This window comes from Bos indicus, chromosome 11 (assembly GCF_029378745.1).
Source record: "Bos indicus isolate NIAB-ARS_2022 breed Sahiwal x Tharparkar chromosome 11, NIAB-ARS_B.indTharparkar_mat_pri_1.0, whole genome shotgun sequence".
In the NCBI taxonomy this organism is placed as follows: Eukaryota; Metazoa; Chordata; class Mammalia; order Artiodactyla; family Bovidae; genus Bos; species Bos indicus.
This window is the reverse complement of record NC_091770.1, coordinates 20,839,439-20,854,291: the sequence shown is the minus strand read 5'-3', so window position 1 is coordinate 20,854,291 and position 14,853 is coordinate 20,839,439. Positions and strand designations below refer to the sequence as shown.

At 34.0% G+C, this 14,853-nt stretch overlaps 1 protein-coding gene across 1 annotated transcript in view; it reads left to right on the top strand.

Annotated features, from left to right (window-relative positions):
- The window catches only part of HNRNPLL (heterogeneous nuclear ribonucleoprotein L like), a 38,420-nt gene that overhangs the window by 17,372 nt on the left and 6,195 nt on the right, over window positions 1–14,853 (top strand). Inside the window, exons 4-8 of the mRNA XM_070798525.1 lie at window positions 933–1,013; window positions 3,013–3,114; window positions 3,204–3,276; window positions 7,533–7,604; window positions 12,165–12,382. Coding sequence (XP_070654626.1) covers window positions 933–1,013; window positions 3,013–3,114; window positions 3,204–3,276; window positions 7,533–7,604; window positions 12,165–12,382 — 546 coding nt within the window. The remainder of the gene's footprint in view (window positions 1–932; window positions 1,014–3,012; window positions 3,115–3,203; window positions 3,277–7,532; window positions 7,605–12,164; window positions 12,383–14,853) is intronic.

Below are 14,853 nucleotides of genomic sequence, written 5' to 3'. Positions count from 1 at the left end.
AAGGATTCATGTCCTGAACCAATTGAGTTTTCTACTTTATAATAATAACATGCTGTTTAATAATAAACTAGTGATAAGGACACTTGATTTTTGTAATGAATAAAATGTCATAATAAGAGGAGCTTCATTTAGTATGATTTCTAGTAATAGTATATGATATTTGAACATAAACTTAAAACATTAGGTACTATTTAAATTTAAATAGATATTATGTATCTATTTATTTTTGTGATCTGTATAGACTTATTAATAAACACCATTAATATATTTACAGTATTTGGTGTTTTGGGAAAAAGAATGTAACTAGTACAAGTACTCTGATTTGTTTATTATATCCTTAGTTACCTAATGGTGTTGCTCTGTAATGTAGGTACTCAAAAAATTTGAATGTTGAAGATTTGTTTCTAAGTGGGTATTTAGGGTTCTCTCTTAGATTCATGCATCTTGTTTGGTGAAATTTAACTCTTCATAAGTGATCTTCCCTGGGTCTTTTATCTATAGCCATTGTCCTTGAAAAATAAATACTGAGTTGTACTACTCCTACTCTTTAATAAATATTTTTTATTGTAATTTAAGTGATTATAATATTAAACATTTCAGAGTCACATTTGGGAAAAAATGTAATTGGTTACAGCTTTGGTTTATTAATTGTATTATCAGAGATTCTTTTAGGTACTTAAAAATTTAAGGATTCATTTAGGAGATTATAAGTAATAATGCTTTTCAAATTTTACATTGGAAGTTCTCTAATGTGAGTATATTGTGTAAGTGAAGAAATAGCTTTAGATTTATCAAAGGTTAACAGTTTTTAAAAGTTTAATGCTTAATAGAAATGACATCATGACAGGTTTTTTTTGTTGTTAAACAGAGTTTAGCTTTATTATATTTCTGAATATAAGATGTGATGAAGTCTTGTTTTCTTTCCTTCCTAGGATGTTTTATATACTGTATGTAATCCTGTTGGAAAAGTGCAGCGTATTGTTATATTCAAGAGAAATGGGATACAAGCAATGGTTGAATATCCTTTATTTGTAAATTTTTTATTGATGTGTATGAATGCTGTGTAATATAGATCTTACTTTTTCCTGCTTAATAATTTTGAGAACAAGTAGTGTTTATTATCCCCCACCATCTAATTGTCTTAGGTTTAAAAACAAAACTGCAGTACCCACAGAGAATTTTACTATTTTTGATAACTTCTACTGTAAAGTAATCCAGTGCTTCATCTTACAGTTTGCTTGCTTTTTTAATGGGGGAAAAAAAATAACACTGTTTGATTATATGTATACTTGTACCTTTTTGGAATTTATCTCAAATGGACTTTTTTGAATCTCTTTAAAATAGTTTGGAAGTATCAAAACGTTGGAATCAGTAGAATGTTTCTTTCCTTTTTTAATTGAATCTTTTAAATGATCATGGTTTATGTAAGACCTACTCTTCTATATTAAATTTGTTATACAGTGAGTAAAATAAGCAAGCTGTACATATAGTACAATCCCATTAAAAAATAATTAAAAAAAAAAAACAAAAAACCCTAACCTATGTGTACATGTATATGCATAGAAAAAAGTAGGGATATATAATGGTAATATATATTATATATATTACTCTGGCAAGATATTTTTGCTTTTTTTTATTACCACTTTTGTGGTTTGATTTTTTTTTTTAAAAAGAAACTTAAAGTAAATTTTTAAAGGCCAGTAAAATGAGGATAAAGGTTATAAACTCAACCTTCTCAGAAATACATAAAAATCAAGTATTTCTTTTGTTATTATATTGATTCTTTGTAATATTCTTCCTACTTATTTTTTTGGCCTTCCTGTGTGGCTTGCAGGATCTTAGTTCTTGAACCAGGAATTGAACTTTCGCCCTTGGCAGTAAAAGTGTGGATTCCTAATCACTGGACTGCCTAACAGAAAATTATCTGTTCTTCCTACTTTGAGAGTACAGTATTTCCTATTTCAAGATAGCAAGCTGTAAAAAGAGAGAACGAAGGGTTCTTGGCTCTTGCCCAGTCGGCTCAAACCAGCATGGAGAAGGAAATGGCACCCCACTCCAGTATTCTTGCCTGGATAATCCTGTGGACAGAGGAGCCTAGAGGGCTGCTGTCCATGGGGTCGCAGAGTCGGTCACGACTGAAGCGACTTAGCGTGCATGCATGCATGCATGCATTGGAGAAGGAAGTGGCAACCCACTCCAGTATTCTTGTCTGGAGAATCCTGTAGACAGAGGAGCCTGGAGGGCTGCTGTCCATAGGGTCACACAGACTTAGCAGCAGCAGCAGCAGCAGCAACAGCACGGTCTGATCTGGAAATACGGCCTCTATATGTGCTGTCAGTGTTTCCACCAGTATGCAAAAGATGTTGGCTTCATTAAGTTGACTAAGTGAACTTCCTTGAATGGATCATCCAGCACATCTAACTTCAGTTCAGTTGTTCAGTTGTGTCTGATTCTTTGCGACCCCATGGACTGCAGCATGCAAGGCTTCCCTGTCCATCACCAGTTCCTGGAGCTTGCTCAAACTCAACGTGCATCGAGTCAGTGATGCCATCCAACCAACCATCTCATCCTCTGTTGTCCCCTTCTCCTCCTGCCTTCAGTCTTTCCCAGCATCAGGGTCTTTTCCAATGAGTCAGACATCTAACTTAGGCAGAAATAATACTAGCTCTTTGTATATAAAATAAAAGTTTAAAAGCTTCAAAAATCGAAACAAAAAGATAGCAAGCTGGCCTTTGATAGGGAATGAGACCATGCTCCGTTTTCCCCCTCCCACTCCCCAATTTATAAAGTATTTCTGATGACCTAGAAGGATTAATGTAGATACTTTGGTTGCATTATGTTTTCTTTGGTACCCTTGATCTTAAAAATAAATTCTCATACTAAAAATTGTTAGAAATTTTATTTCATAAAGCATTTTCAGAAGTAAGTTATTTCTGACTTTTTTCAGTCCACTTCTTAGGGAGTGAATAATGATAAATTTTGGACACTTTAAACCAAATTTCCTTAATAGAGCTTATGTTTGAATCAGTCCTATGTGCCCAGAAAGCTAAAGCAGCTCTCAATGGAGCAGATATATATGCTGGATGTTGCACACTAAAAATTGAATATGCAAGGGTAAATATTTTTTTTCCAACACTTTGCCAAAGAAGTTATTTATGCTTTGGATACACAGTTTGAACTCCCTTTCTTTTTAATCTTAACAGCCAACTCGTCTAAATGTTATCAGGAATGACAATGACAGTTGGGACTACACTAAACCATATTTGGGAAGACGAGGTAAGTATTTTATGCATTTTAGATGTACTTGACATCTGCTGTCAAATTTTTACATGCAGTTAGATTCCTTTTTTCTGACATGAGCTAGTTCATTCAAATGAAAACCTTGTTGGTGAAGCTTTTGTTGCAAAAGGCCTTGTAATGCTGGAAAAGAACCTTGAACATTAGTGCCCCCTTCTGGTATGTACTGAGTTAACGTATATTTAGTTCAACAAGGAGCCCACACATACAGGCACGCCCGCAGTTCAAGGACTTGCATTTCTCCAAGCAGCTCTCTCTCTTTGGAGGAGAGGAAACTGATTCAGAATATTCCTTACAAACTTCAAACTTGCACACTGCTTCTCTATGGAAAGGACTTTCCCCCCAAGCTGGACGAGGCATTAAGAAGGATAGAGGACTCCAGCAGGCTGACTCTACACTTCATCATGCACAACATCGGCATCAGCAAAAAGCCCTCTGAAAAACTCAGACTTGCAATTCACCTTGACTGCATACTGCATGCACCATCACCCCAAGTTTTTAAAGGAGGACACTTAACAGTACTTCAGACTTGCATGGGATGAATACCATGATAGACTGTGCCCATTTATTCAAGTTGTATGTATATATTGGTTTGATTTCCCTTAAGGTTTCAGTTGTAGAATTTAAAACTTTTCACTGACGGATACTACATTTTATCTACAATGTTGTAAATCTTAATGCCCATTGCTGTAACTGTTAGCAGCTTAGATTCAAATTGTTAATTGAATCCTTAATAGAGGATATAATCCTTAATAGAGCTATCTACAGGTCTTGGGAATTATAATGCTCAACCAATCCACACAGATATTAAAGATAAAAGAAATAGATACATACTTGCTGCACCTAAGATTACTTTTTTGTTTTTGTTTTCCTCAATTGTGGACATTGAATAACATAATAATGAAAAGATGCATTATATGTAAAAGATTTTCTGTGTGGTTTGATTTTTGTAAAGTGGCTGTTTATAAGTTGTCACTTTTTGTAACAATTTAAGGTTATCATTCATGTTAATTTGTGTAACTAGAAACTTTGACCTTTCAAATGTAGGTGAAAGTACCATGTCTGTTCAAGGTAGAATATATTTAAACTTTATAAATCTGAAAATAGGAGCATTTCATTTGAGATACATTTTCACCTATAACTTATAAATGCTAGATCTCATGAGCATAGATTTGAATGATAAAATTGTTCAACTGACTGTGTGGCAATTCTGGAATATACAAATCAAAATGTGGATCTTGTAAAAACAAGGGGGCTGCAGTATTGGCTACATCTCAACTACAATATCAGTGTTTGAACCATGTGTTGGGAAACCTCACCAAGATGAGTGTATCCGTAAAAGTCAGTAAACTAGGAAAAATTTTTATGGATCCAAAATATCTGGGTTAGTAGGAACTCCATAGTGCATGTACTGTTGCCAAAAAAAAAAAAAATGAGACAGTGTGGTGATCCTTTGCATGTTCAAATATTTAGGACTTTTGGGTGATTGACCCCTTTAATTCTTAGTTCTCAGGAAATCATCTTGCCTTATGCATGGGGTTGCAAACAAGTTTGTTTGATAATGCAGCTTAGGCTGGACCCCACATTTTTTACTACTCACAGAAATCTGCTTGGCCTGGGCTTGGTATAGTTGAATACAGTATTGAAAAACAAAGCCTTGGTCCTCAAACAAAAGGACAAGTGGTTGATGAGAAATCTCTCACTTCTGTCAAGTTACAGTTACTGAACATTCAGTTTTGTTTTTTTCTAAACTCATTTGAAGTAGTAAGTTTGGTTATTTTTCTCTTAATATTTCTTAAAATATTTATGGACATCCTTCTTATTTTAATAGTGTTTATTTCTATTCTTTTAAAATAACTGAGTTTTGCAAAAGCCAGCTTAGATTAGATTTTTATACAAGAAATTATAGTCAGGAAAGTTTAGAAATGTAAGATAGAAATTTAAATAGGGAAATATAATTAAAGGAGGTAAAACAGTTAGCTGTTTATACTTTCAAAGGGAAAACATTCTTGTTTTCTGATTCCTTACAGATAGATATTTGTCTGTGCAGCAAATATCATATAGCAGTTTATTTTTGTTTTTGTAGTGACTTCAGCTTCCATTCAAGTTGATATTGAATTGTAATTTTTTCTACCAAAAACAAGAGTGACTTTATAAATACAACCACATTTCAAAAAGTTCTTTTCAGGTCAATTTACATTTTAGTGCAAAGAATTCTTAGCCTAGACTCCAGAGAATCCCTCCAGAAATGTTAAGCAAAACTTGTGTGTGTGTACATCTTTTGGGGGAGAAAAGGTCCACAGCTTCCATCAGATTTCAGACTGAATCCATGAAAGTTTACAAACCACTGTTTATACATTGATAAATTCAGTGTTTGACTCTTCCTCATACTTCTTTATATGACCTTATGTTAGTGCATTCTTCCAATTATTGAAGAGAAATCATCAAAGAGAAGTAATGACAATGTTTGGCTGAAAGATACCTTAGAGATCATCTATTCTAACTCCTTCATTTTATACATAAAGATTGTTTCTGTGATTATATAGCAAATTAGTGGTTAAGTTGAAATCTTAATTGATTCCCAATTCAGTGCTCTTTCTTTTATAGCACACAGTTAACTGTCAGTAAAACTAAGCCATGAAGACTTTATGACGGTTTTCGTTTAAGATTCTTAGATCAGATAAGCACTTATATTTAGCATTTGGTTGCATTCTTGAGCAGAGGAATGTTACCAGAGTAGAATAGCAGACTGCATTGATAGAGTGAGACTTAAATGATAATACTGGGAAGAAGGAACTGTGAGTGTTTAAACTGGAGGAGAAATAAATGACTTTGGGAATATGGGGAGGAGCATAATAACTTCTAAGCATTTGAAAGAGTTTTTGGAAAAAGACTTAAGTATTGAGTAAGGCTTGTGAGGCCCTAAATGGAGTAGAATATATTTAGAGGACAAATTTCTATACAATATAGAAATTAATTTTTTCATTATTTAAGACTAACTGAAAATGTAAGGGAAAGTAATGAGTACCTTGTTACTAGAGTTGGGTCAGCAGAGGCTAGGTGGTCCCAGTTGATAGTCTCAGGGATGATATAAAGAGAATTTATACACTGAATAAAAGTTGAACTAGATGACCTCCTAGGTCCTTTTCAATGCTGTGATAACTTGAAATAGGTAATTAAAACAATACTTCTGTAGCGTGAAGTGAAAATTAAAGTATTTCTCATCTCCCATTAACCTCATTTGTTTAGGTGACTAAGGATATGTAGAAAGCCTTTCTCTTTGAATTTTCAAAGAATGACCAGACTCTTAATATTCATTAAAAATAAAAGAAAGAAAATTTTACTGAACACCATAATTTGATCAGCAAACTTTCTCAAAATATTACACAATGATTTTTAAAGTTTACTAACATAGGAAGTACTATTTTAGAAACTTAGAATAATTTTTTTATTGTTACCTTAGATTTGAGGAAATTGGCATGCCTCCCCTAAAGATGTAGTTAACATAAAAATTATCCTTTAGGAGTATTGTAGTACTCTCGTCCAATAATGTAGCCCCCTTGGTTAGCTTTAACTTGGCATATTTAAGCTTTGGGGGTGTTCCTAGTTCTGCCTGGTGTTAAGGTCTATAGACAATGGCCAATCCATGATACACAGTATGGGCCAGTGATGTGAAAATTTCCAGCTCTCAAGTCAGTAGGTGTTTGTAAATATGTGTATATACATACAAAATACTCTGTGTTTACTGATTGTGAAACCATGTAATACAGGTTGTTGTTGGCTTATGCTGAACTTCTTGAAAGAAGCCCACTTTGAAAATGTGTTGCTGTTGAAGCTAATAGTATGCATCAGGTACTGTCTTTCAAAAGTACTGCACTTAAAGCTTGTTTTAAAGACATGTATTGGTAAAAAACTTCTGTACAGTGTCAAGCTTTAGCATTGTGTACCTCACTTTCTGAAAAGTATCCATTCTTTCCTTAAATTCGAAAGTGTGATTGTATTTGGCGTTTGCCAAAAAGATATTTTCAAGTTAAGTGGAATTTGTTAGATAGAATTATTTTCTTAAACTTCTGGTGTTTGTATTTAAATTGGATATGAATGGATGTTTAACATTAACCAGGAATCACATTTCTCATGAATTGTAATGGATGTTTTGAATGGGTGTTTCCCATGTGAGAACTCTGTTAAGTACTTGAGTCAAAATTGTTAAAACCATGTTTCTACTTTTGTGTCAGATAGAGGAAAGGGTCGCCAGAGACAAGCCATTTTGGGAGAACACCCTTCTTCGTTTAGACATGATGGCTATGGTAAGTTTGTCAAGGCAGAAGGAAGGTAGTATAGACAAACTCTTAGAATTTTTGCATTTCTGATGAAGAATGGCACAATTCTTGTCTCTCTTTTTTTTTCTGCTCCCTTGATTTGGTTTATGGGATCAGTCCCTTATTAATATACTCCAAAGGAGTTGTCCAAAGTTCTTTGTTTTCTTAGGCTGTTGTACATCACATAATCTTTGGGATAAATGAGAGCTCTTGTTTGGGATTGAAAGCTTTTTCACTGTTACATTTTGTTTTGTTTTGGTTTTGATTAGTTATGAGCTCCAGACTGTTAGAAGACCAAAAAGAAGTATAGCTCAGTAAGTGTATTTTCTTCCATTCCAGCAGTTTATGAGCAAAGAGGAATGTAGAGTAATAAAAGGCAGAGCGAATGGGGTATTTGTTGAAAAGGAAACAGGATTTTGGTTAGATCTCTTAATTCTTTTAGTTCTACACTTGGCTACACTTGGTACTTCACCTTTGGTTAAATTTGTATTTAGTTCTCTTTTTTTTAAACTTCTTAGTTTTAATGTTTGCTATGTTGATAAATTAAGATTATGAAACCTAGATTGATAATCTTCAAGTTAGGTATCTTCAAAGTTAGGTATCTGGCTGTTGTCTTTATAAGCAGATGTTGAGAATTGTTGATAAAAGTTTAAACTGGTTCCAAGTTCTGTGTTTTTAAGTATTTTTTTAGTTTTTAGCAGTAGTTATTGACCCCACCTATTCTGTGGTTTAAAGTTGAAGTACAATTAGCGTTACTATTAGAAGTGGTAGAAAAATTGCTATGTTGTGTTCTTGGGATTTATTATTGAAAAGCCACCAGTGTTTCCTGTTGTTTGAAATGTTTTTAAATAGTGTACATATTTGATGACCATTCTTTGCTGTGAGTTTTAGCTTAATCCCTAGTATCTTTTTTTGAACTCCAGGAATTAATTACGTGTATGTATGTGTGTCTAATTGTTCAAGTAGTCTGTATTGCAGAAGAGATTTTGAAACAATATGTTATATCAAAACAGTAAGTGTAGTATAAAGTGAAAATCTTACTACAGTCATTATACTGTGTTCCTTGATCATTTTTCTTAGTTTCTTTAACAGTAAATATTAATGTGGTCATACAAGTAGTTCTGATCCTTCAGTAAAGAAACCCTTATTAGGAATTTACTGTGCATTGTATAGTGGAGGGTTTCAAAAGAATGGCTCATCAAAGTTTGTAGTATAGTTGTAGATTATATAAATGTGTCATGGCAGTCAGCTTAAGGCCAAAAATTGGTTAAATATTCTGCCAAAGGGAGTTAGAAAAAAATCTGTGAGCATATAAACAGACAGAGTACTACAGTAATGGTGACACAAACCATTTTCTTAGTGTGGCTTTTCAGGTTTGTCTTCACTTAATAAAATACATGAAAATTACATTAATAAGAATATGTTATATGCCCTAGAAGAACTTTATATTTTCTGAAAGCCTGTTGTGAAATTCTCTGTTGGTTTCCTGCCCTAAGAGTGTGTGTGTATAAAATTTAAGATGTAAGCTTAAAGAGAGATGCAAAACTCTTTGGAATGATTGTTAAATAGGGGTCATTCCGGTTCTGGAGAGTCCTGCTGAAGAAGGATGGTTGTGGTGGGTTTGTGTAGGGGCACCTGCTCTGAGCTATGTTTATTGAAACATTTGTCTCAGAGGAGAGTTCGCTCTATTTTCCTAGGGAAGTAAGCAGGAGAGGGGATAGGAGATAATGACGAATCAAGATTGACTGAAGAGAGAAGTAGCATAAAGAAACTGGGGTAAAAGCAAAGATGGGAGTCAGTGCTCGTGATATTGAGCCTTTTTTACAAATGCTTCAAATCATAACTGTGTTCCTTCAGATCAGCAGTTCAGCAAAGCAGGTTCATTTGCATTTTGGTGTCATATCATAGATGACTTTTCCTTTATAATAGTATGTGAAAAAATAAAGGAAAGGTTTATTTAACAGATGAAACTTGTTCACTAGTGTATTATAGCAGTATAAATCTGTGCTTTAAGAATTCTTTATCTTTATTTGAAAGTCTAGCCATGTGAGATGAACTGATAGAAGCCCTCGTACTTGAAAAGTGGCAAAAAATAATGTACAGATTTTAAAGTGTTGAAGATGGGGAAGGCCTTCAAAGTGTTCAAAATGCCATTTATGTAGCATTTTCCCATATAAATGAATTTTTTAAAAACAGAAGCAGCAATACTTTTTGCATGAGTTATTTAGAAAGCTTTTAAGAGACTTGTTTTTAATCTTCTTGATATAGGTAATGATTTAAATAGTGTATATAGCATAATTTAATCCTGATGGCTCAGTGTCATTACAAACATCAGATAATCTTTTGCACTGAAATTGTTACCTGTGACATTAGATCTAGAGTTTTTGGACCTTGGTCAACTTCAGCAGAGTGGAAGTTTCCATTAGCCATCTAATGTACATTTTCCCACTGTCTGTGAAAAAATTTAGTTATAATAGTGTAGTGTCATTACTGTACAAGCAAATGGTAGTATTAGGGGAAGGGCTGGGTGGAGTATAATATATATGTGCATTTTTGCAGTAGGGGTAAGAATAATTGATATTTAATGCCACTGTATATATAATAGTCTAAATTAGAGGCTGAAATACAGATAATTACTTAACAAGTAACACACCATGAGCTATATTGATTGTTTTGATAAACTAGATTATCGACAATAAGAGCAGTTGAAAACCTTGACCAATTTAAGGCAACACTGATGATGATATATTGATAAAGTATGCCTCCATAACGGAGAAGGCAATGGCACCCACTCCAGTGCTTTTGCCTGGAAAATCCCATGGATGGAGGAACCTGGTAGGCTGCAGTCCATGAGGTCGCTAGAGTCGGACACGACTGAGCGGCTTCACTTTCACTTTTCACTTTCATGCATTGGAGAAGGAAATGGCAACCCACTCCAGTGTTCTTGCCTGGAGAATCTCAGGGACGGGGTAGTCTGGTGGGCTGCCATCTCTGCGGTCGCACAGAGTTGGACACGACTGAAGTGACTTAGCAGTAGCAGCATGCCTCCATAAAATTGTAGGAATTCACAGTATATTTACATGTGCTCAGTGATAGTATTTCTGTGTTGTTATGAATGGCAGCTATATTTAGAATATTGAATATTGAATCCACATAAGCTGTAATAATGTGCTATGATACCAAAATATAGTAGTTCTTAGTAACTCGCTCTACATGACTAGTGTTCCCTAGTCTTACATAAAAGTGAAAGCCAGTAGCATTACATATTCTTTATTTCTTGAAAAATGAGGGAAGGACTTGGGTTTTTGGATTGGTTTCTTGCACAGTAGGAAAATCTTTATATGCACCCCAGAGTATGCTTCTGTAATCACTGACTCAGCCCAGTTGGTAGAGAATCTGCCTGCAGTGCAGGAGACCCAGGTTCAATCCCTGGATGGGGAAGATCCCCTGGAGAAGGAAATGGCTACCCACTCCAATATCTTGCCTGGAAAATCCCATGGACAGGGGTGGGCTGCAGTCCATGGGGTTGCAAAGAGTCGGGCACGACTGAGTGACTAACAGTTGACTTCACTTCAGGAGCACTAAGATGTGTGGGTTTACATTTTTGAGTTATATCTCTCCGTCTTAGTTGCTTGTTCTCAGTTCTTATGCCTCTCTTCTTCCTGCTGTAAATGTGCCCTCTGCCAACTTTTAGTATCAGTTTCTCTGGACTCCTTCATTCCCATCTATTCCATTCACTCTTTGTTTTTCCTGTTGCTTCTAATCTTTTATGGATGGGAAAACTGAGTAAATTGAAGTTACTTAGAGCTAGAGTACTCTAGAGTTAGCTAGTCACTCTAGAGTTAGCTAGTTGATTCTTAGTAAAGATTCTCAGAATGAGAGACATGGTTTTGTGTGTTTCTGTGACAGCAGATTCAGATATTCAAGCATTATCTTCTTTTGGATTTTTGATGTTTCAAAAAATGGAAGTTGCTGAATAATGATTACCTCTGAGTGTGTTTATGGGTGGTTATTAACTAAATCTAGGCTTTTTATTTCCTAAATTATAATCAGGAGAATACAATTCTAGCCTGAAAGTACATTAATAGTAAAATATATTCAAGGGGACAACTTCTTAGTGGAACTAAAGGTGTTATCTGTATATAGATTTCACTGAAGATTTTATTGTATTATTCCATCCTCCAAAAGATGTTGGCAGGTTTTTTTGAGTTTGATGTATGATTTATATATAGTGGCCCAAAGTTTTACACTGATTCCTTTTCGTCCATCCATAGCCTGATCTTTTTCATCCATCCATAGCCTGATTTTTGTTAAAATCACTTTTTAAAAATAAGAACTTAAATCCTGGTGTATGCAGGTGTGTGCAGGTCAGTGTATATTGGATCTGGTGCAAATAAATACAGATTTTTGTTAATTCCCACAGGTTATATTTGAATATTCATACATTTGAGTTTTCCTTGGATATGCATCAACCTAGCTAATAAGAGTTTGTTTTTGTGTATGGTGAAGTGTGTCTGCTAAAGTTTTATTTTGTTTTGTTTTTAATAGGATCCCATGGTCCATTATTACCTTTACCGAGTCGTTACAGAATGGGCTCTCGAGATACACCTGAGCTTGTTGCCTATCCATTACCACAGGCCTCTTCCTCTTACATGCATGGGGGAAATCCCTCTGGTTCAGTTGTAATGGTTAGTGGATTACATCAACTAAAAATGAATTGTTCAAGAGTCTTCAACCTATTCTGCTTATATGGAAATATTGAAAAGGTAAGTTTCATTTTTTTAAGAAATTATTTTTTAAAGGTTCATTTTATATTAACTTCTTTTGCTAGGACATATAATAGGAAAATCTGAAAAGGCTGCCAGATATATGTGTTTTCTCGTATTTAAGAACATGCAGGTTCTTTCAGTAGTGATCCACATAAGTTAAAAATTCATTAGGTAGAAATTTAGAAATTGTTTTCTGTTGGTTAGTGATCAGAGTAGATTGTTGGTACTAAAAATATTTTTCTATTTTTATTGAAGTATAGTTGCTTTACAATGTTGTATTAGTTTCTGCTGAATAGCAGAGTAAATTAGTAATAGAAATAGAAGTCTAAAATGGTAAGTAGTTTAATCAATTACTAGCATATTATAGGCTTTATGCCTATAAAATTACTTTAAATATATTCTGGTATTTAACATATTGAACTGTGGAATTTTGAAAGAGCAATTACTTTCTTGGAGCTTGGTCTACATAAACATGTCTCAGGACTTGGCTGTCTATGAATTTTAGGAGAGTTCTAAATTGATACATCTGCCTCCCAAATGCTAGAGTTCTAGTATATTCTGCAGGGACAACATGCTTTTACCTCACATCAGTATTTAAAACTGACCCACTTTGATAGACTGTGTCCAAAACTTTCTGTCTGGAGGCTTTACACTCAAAAAGTGGTGAAACATTTAAATTTCACATATTTTGAAGATCTTTAAAACTTCATTGAACTTTATTTTCACCAGATAACTCTATGCTTTCCCCAGATCTGTGATGTTTTATTGATACCTCACACTTAGAAAAGTCCCTGTCACAAACTATGTTCTAAACTTTTTTGAAAGAATCATGGAAAATTTAACTGGGGAAATGATTGGTAGTCTTCTTACCACTTGTTGGATACATTTGCTAATTTGAGTTTTAGTACTGTAGTATGTTGTTTTTTCCTGTTGTTTTAAGTGATTTTAGTATTGTTTTCACAGCAATAAAAGAAAGTGCAGTGTGTGAGTCATAAGTGTGTGTGGCGGGGCGGGGGCATGGAATTGCTACTCTTGAGTTCTTAGTTCATTAATTCTAAAGCCTCCTTGATCTGAGACAGCAACTTGGAACATCTCTGAAAAAAAGTTTCCACTACCTATTTGACCATGTGAAAGAGAAAAAGAAAAAAGAAAGTCCGTATTTGGTTTAGGGGATAACATAAGGAATATTTCTCCTTGTATAACTAGCCAAGAATACATGGAACAGATTCAGCAGCATTGAGAAAAGTAGTTCAGAGTTTTTCATATACACATTTATCTTACACATCATCTGTTAAGGTCCAGAAACTGCATAATTTATAACTGATATGCTTTAATGTATATGTTAACCTTCTTTACATAGTGTTACTTTTCTGTTTGTGCTTTTCACATTTGTAGACAACTGGAATCAGGCAATTCAATCAACATTTTTAGAGCATTGTTTTTTGTGTCGTGAACTGTTGTCTCATTTAGAAATCCAAATCACTTTCTAATAAAAACAAAATTTTTGTATGTTATTTGAACAATTCTGGTCTCCACATCTCAAAAAATAAAAAATTTTAAATGATACATTTTAAGTCATCATAGTCCTTTAAAGATCTATTTATGGTCAGTTTCTTTTTTTTTTTTGAGATTTATCAGTTGGACTACATACTTCACATACATATTTCGTCACTATTACATTTGTAAAAATGTTATTGGATTAAATCAAGGGAGAGAAATTTTGCCCGCAGGAAGGCAATTGATTTCAAATAAAACTGAAAAGTCCCACTACAACTGAGTTTTGTTCAAGTACAGGTGTAGTATAAAAATACTAGGATAGCCTATTAAAATTGATAATTGCAGTGATAGATATAAATGCTACATTACAATTTGTTATGTAAGTACTCTCACTGTTCCTTGAGGTTAACAGGTTAGAACTGTGTTTAATACGTTATTAACATTAGTAATACTTAATAGATATTTAGGGACTTTCCAAGGCATAGGCACTATGCTGAAAGATAGTCATACTGTATCCCGTCTAACCCTTATAGCATTATATACTAAAACTGGAATAATTTAAGAGGACAAATATGGCTTCTCTCAATGATGTCATGAAAACGTGTATTTCCTATTTTTTAAACTGCTCCTACCTTGCCCGAGCCTTCCCACTGGAAATGCTATCTCAAGGTCATTTTGTATTATTTCTCATATAGTATCTTGTTTGTTGCTTGTTTGTTACTAAGGCAATAAACAGCACGCTGAATAGTTGGTAATTATTATTTACTTCAACATTTCTGACCTTCCTACTTGAACATAATCTTTAAGAAGAACATGTCTTTAAAAAAAAGACCATGTCTGTTATGTTTGCCATTAAATCCCCAGTACATAGTACAGTGCATAATTATTAAAGCATATTAGGTACTTAATAAATATTTATTGGATTAATAAATATTGATGAGTTCTGCCAAATGTTATCATTATCTCCATTT